Source organism: Sinocyclocheilus anshuiensis, unplaced genomic scaffold, assembly GCF_001515605.1.
Source record: "Sinocyclocheilus anshuiensis isolate Anshui unplaced genomic scaffold, SAMN03320099.WGS_v1.1 scaffold741, whole genome shotgun sequence".
Lineage (NCBI taxonomy): Eukaryota > Metazoa > Chordata > Actinopteri > Cypriniformes > Cyprinidae > Sinocyclocheilus > Sinocyclocheilus anshuiensis.
The window spans coordinates 105,430-108,364 of NW_015539867.1; the positions used below are offsets into that span (position 1 = coordinate 105,430).

General features: G+C 36.7%; 1 protein-coding gene across 1 annotated transcript in view; it reads left to right on the top strand.

Annotated features, from left to right (window-relative positions):
- The window catches only part of LOC107685012 (1,4-alpha-glucan-branching enzyme-like), a 163,955-nt gene that overhangs the window by 67,050 nt on the left and 93,970 nt on the right, over positions 1-2,935 (top strand). Inside the window, exon 7 of the mRNA XM_016481431.1 lies at positions 1,480-1,689. Coding sequence (XP_016336917.1) covers positions 1,480-1,689 — 210 coding nt within the window. The remainder of the gene's footprint in view (positions 1-1,479; positions 1,690-2,935) is intronic.

The window sequence follows — 2,935 nt, forward strand, 5'->3', positions numbered from 1 at the left end:
AGGAATGTTCATATGTGTATTTGCTTCCGAAACCTCCTTCGGGAAGGATGGGGCTTCCGCAACGTCCCTGTTCCAAGTAGAACAGGTACGTTTGCCCAGTGTTATCCAATCTCACTGAGTGGGTAGTGCTACGACAACGGTGAATGGTCTTCTTGTTGCGAGCCCCGGCCTACACCAAAAAGGGGCGCAGGTGGCTCGCACAGGGCACTGGAAGGGGTGGCATCCATGGCGCTTTGGTAGGGAATCCCAATTCGTCGGTCATGATGTGACTCGTAGTGACTGACTGAAAGGGAACGTCTCGGTTACGTATGTAACCCTCGTTCCCTGAAGGAGGGAACGGAGATCCCAATTCGTCGGTCATCCGACGTGACGTCTCCTTTCCCTCCTTCAAGGAACGAGGGTTACATACGTAACCAAAACGTTTTTTTCCCTTGATGGCCATTTAAAATCACGTATTCTTGTATTTTGCCCACAACATATAAATCACAAAAATGTCATTAGGTGATAATCAACATTGATGTTCCCTGTATCCATTTACAGTACTAGCATTTATGGCTAAGGTGATTGGTTCAAATGTTTCCGCAAATCATATTTTCATCATAAAGAATGGTTCCGATTCGATATATATACAGTGTGTGTGTATGTGTATGTTAAAATGTAGTAATAAATTACAATTCATATTTATATTAAGTCATTTTAAATTGTAATAATATTTATTGTGTTAGCATGAGACTTCTTTCAAAAACTTTCAACAATCCAAACTTACTGTTTGTATATGTTATAATTTAAGTAATATACAGCACGCTAGTAGTTTACAACATTAACAAATTTGAATAAAATATTCTATTTTTAATTCAAAAAAACATAAATATAGTAATATATTTCACTAATTTCATATTTATTTTTATGAATTAATTAATTTATTAATTTATATTAACAACAAACAATAACATTAATAACAAAATGCATAATGCTATTGTAATGATGTAATTACCATCATTACATTTATAGTAACTAACTAAGTTTATATTAATTTAACATTTATATTAATTAACTGAATTTCATTTTCTGTTTTTTTTTATTCTTTTTTTTTTTTATTATTATTATAAGAAATGGTGTTTGTTTCCCAGTCCTGAATGATGTCTCCTTTATATTATTTCTGAGATTTTCAATCAAAGGTAAATGTCATAGCATGTGAACAGTAGAATTTTATAATTAGCTGCTAATTAGTTAATCAGTTGACCTATTTATCCCGAGCAACATACAGTTGCATGGATAATCCCCGTGGAGTAATCTAGTTAAGTGTTTTGCACAAGGGCCAATTGTAATGATCCTGGTTCAACCTTTGTGAACTTTTAACCTAAAACCTTTCGGTTTACCACTAAAGATCTTTATCAGCTAGCTAACACCACCTCATAACCATCAACCCCACAAACAGCACACCAATTCACTACAAACCACGCATTCTCTTTCCCTCAGCCGCTTCGGCACTCCTGGTGATCTGAAGCATCTGGTTGATACCGCACACTCCATGGGCATCACGGTTCTTCTGGACATGGTCCACAGTCACGCCTCAAGCAACACAGAAGATGGGCTGAACTACTTCGACGGGACCGACTCCTGCTTCTTTCACGGAGGCTCCAGAGGAAACCACTCGCTCTGGGGCAGTCGACTCTTCAATTACTCCAGGTGAACCACGGCTAAGAAATATGCAAGCTGAATACATTCTGCTCTCATTCCCAACTCTTGTCCTCTTCAATTAGTTCTCATTTGTGAATATCAAACAGCCCTTGAGTTGTCCACAAGCTTTTACATGCTAATGGCCCACTAATGGATCTTAATGGCATCTTAAGACATCTAAGAGGTACTACGGTGTTTCCTGAACCATCACAGCCCTTCACTTGTGATCCACTTTGATTACTGGGCAAGCATGGCATGCCTCGCATATGATACTTCACGGTTTGCAAACAAGCTTTTTTGGTAAATTTTCAATCCGGGTCGCCTTATACTCACAATAAAAACCTTAAGAAATTTCTCCCGTCCCTCATCTTTCTTCTCCCCTCTCCTCACCTCTGAGATGACAGGCTCTCCTTACGCCACCTCTCAGCGCTGCCCTCCGTTGCCCTCTTCTGTAATGGGATTTCACATCATTGTTGTTTGAATCTGAAGAGTCATGCCTCACCCACCAAAATGATAGTCCTGTCTGGCGGTTACCTCTGCGAATGAACATTGATTTGTGGTCATATCTTTGTTATTGATTCTGGCCGTATGCCTTTTGTTCCCTCTCTGCTTCTGTGTTTTTCTTCCCTGGTTCCTGTTCGCCGCTGGCGATATTTTAATGCTTTTACATAGCTTGATAGAGATGGGATGGAATATCTGCTGTACTGGAGTGAAAAAGTTATCATTCTGGTTGAGATTATTGCTTTTTATCACAACTGAAAGAAAGGTTGACTTTATGTGAAGTATGTAGCTGTTTAGTCACATGTAACTGTTGTCAGAGCTGCTGTAGCTTGTAAATGCACAAGCTACTAAATTTAAAATGATAAATTATGTATCAGTATGTAGCTGTTTAGTCACATGTAACTGTTGTCAGAGCTGCTGTAGCTTGTAAATGCACGAGCTACTAAATTTAAAATGATAAATTATGTATTCTATATATTTATGTATTATAATAGTGAATTATAGTAGTTTTATTGATTATTTAACCAAATGTAAATGAAAATATTAAGTATATAAATATTTAATAATACATATACATTAAAACGTTAAGAAACTTTAACAAAACATTTTTTTATTTTGTAAAATCATTGTTATTTTATATTATTTGTTTGTGTATAATATTTTTGTATTTTCAGTTTCCATTTTAATTTTAGTTTAAGTAATTTCAGTATGCACTTTTGTCATTTTATCTGTGCGTGCGTGTGTGTGTGTGTGT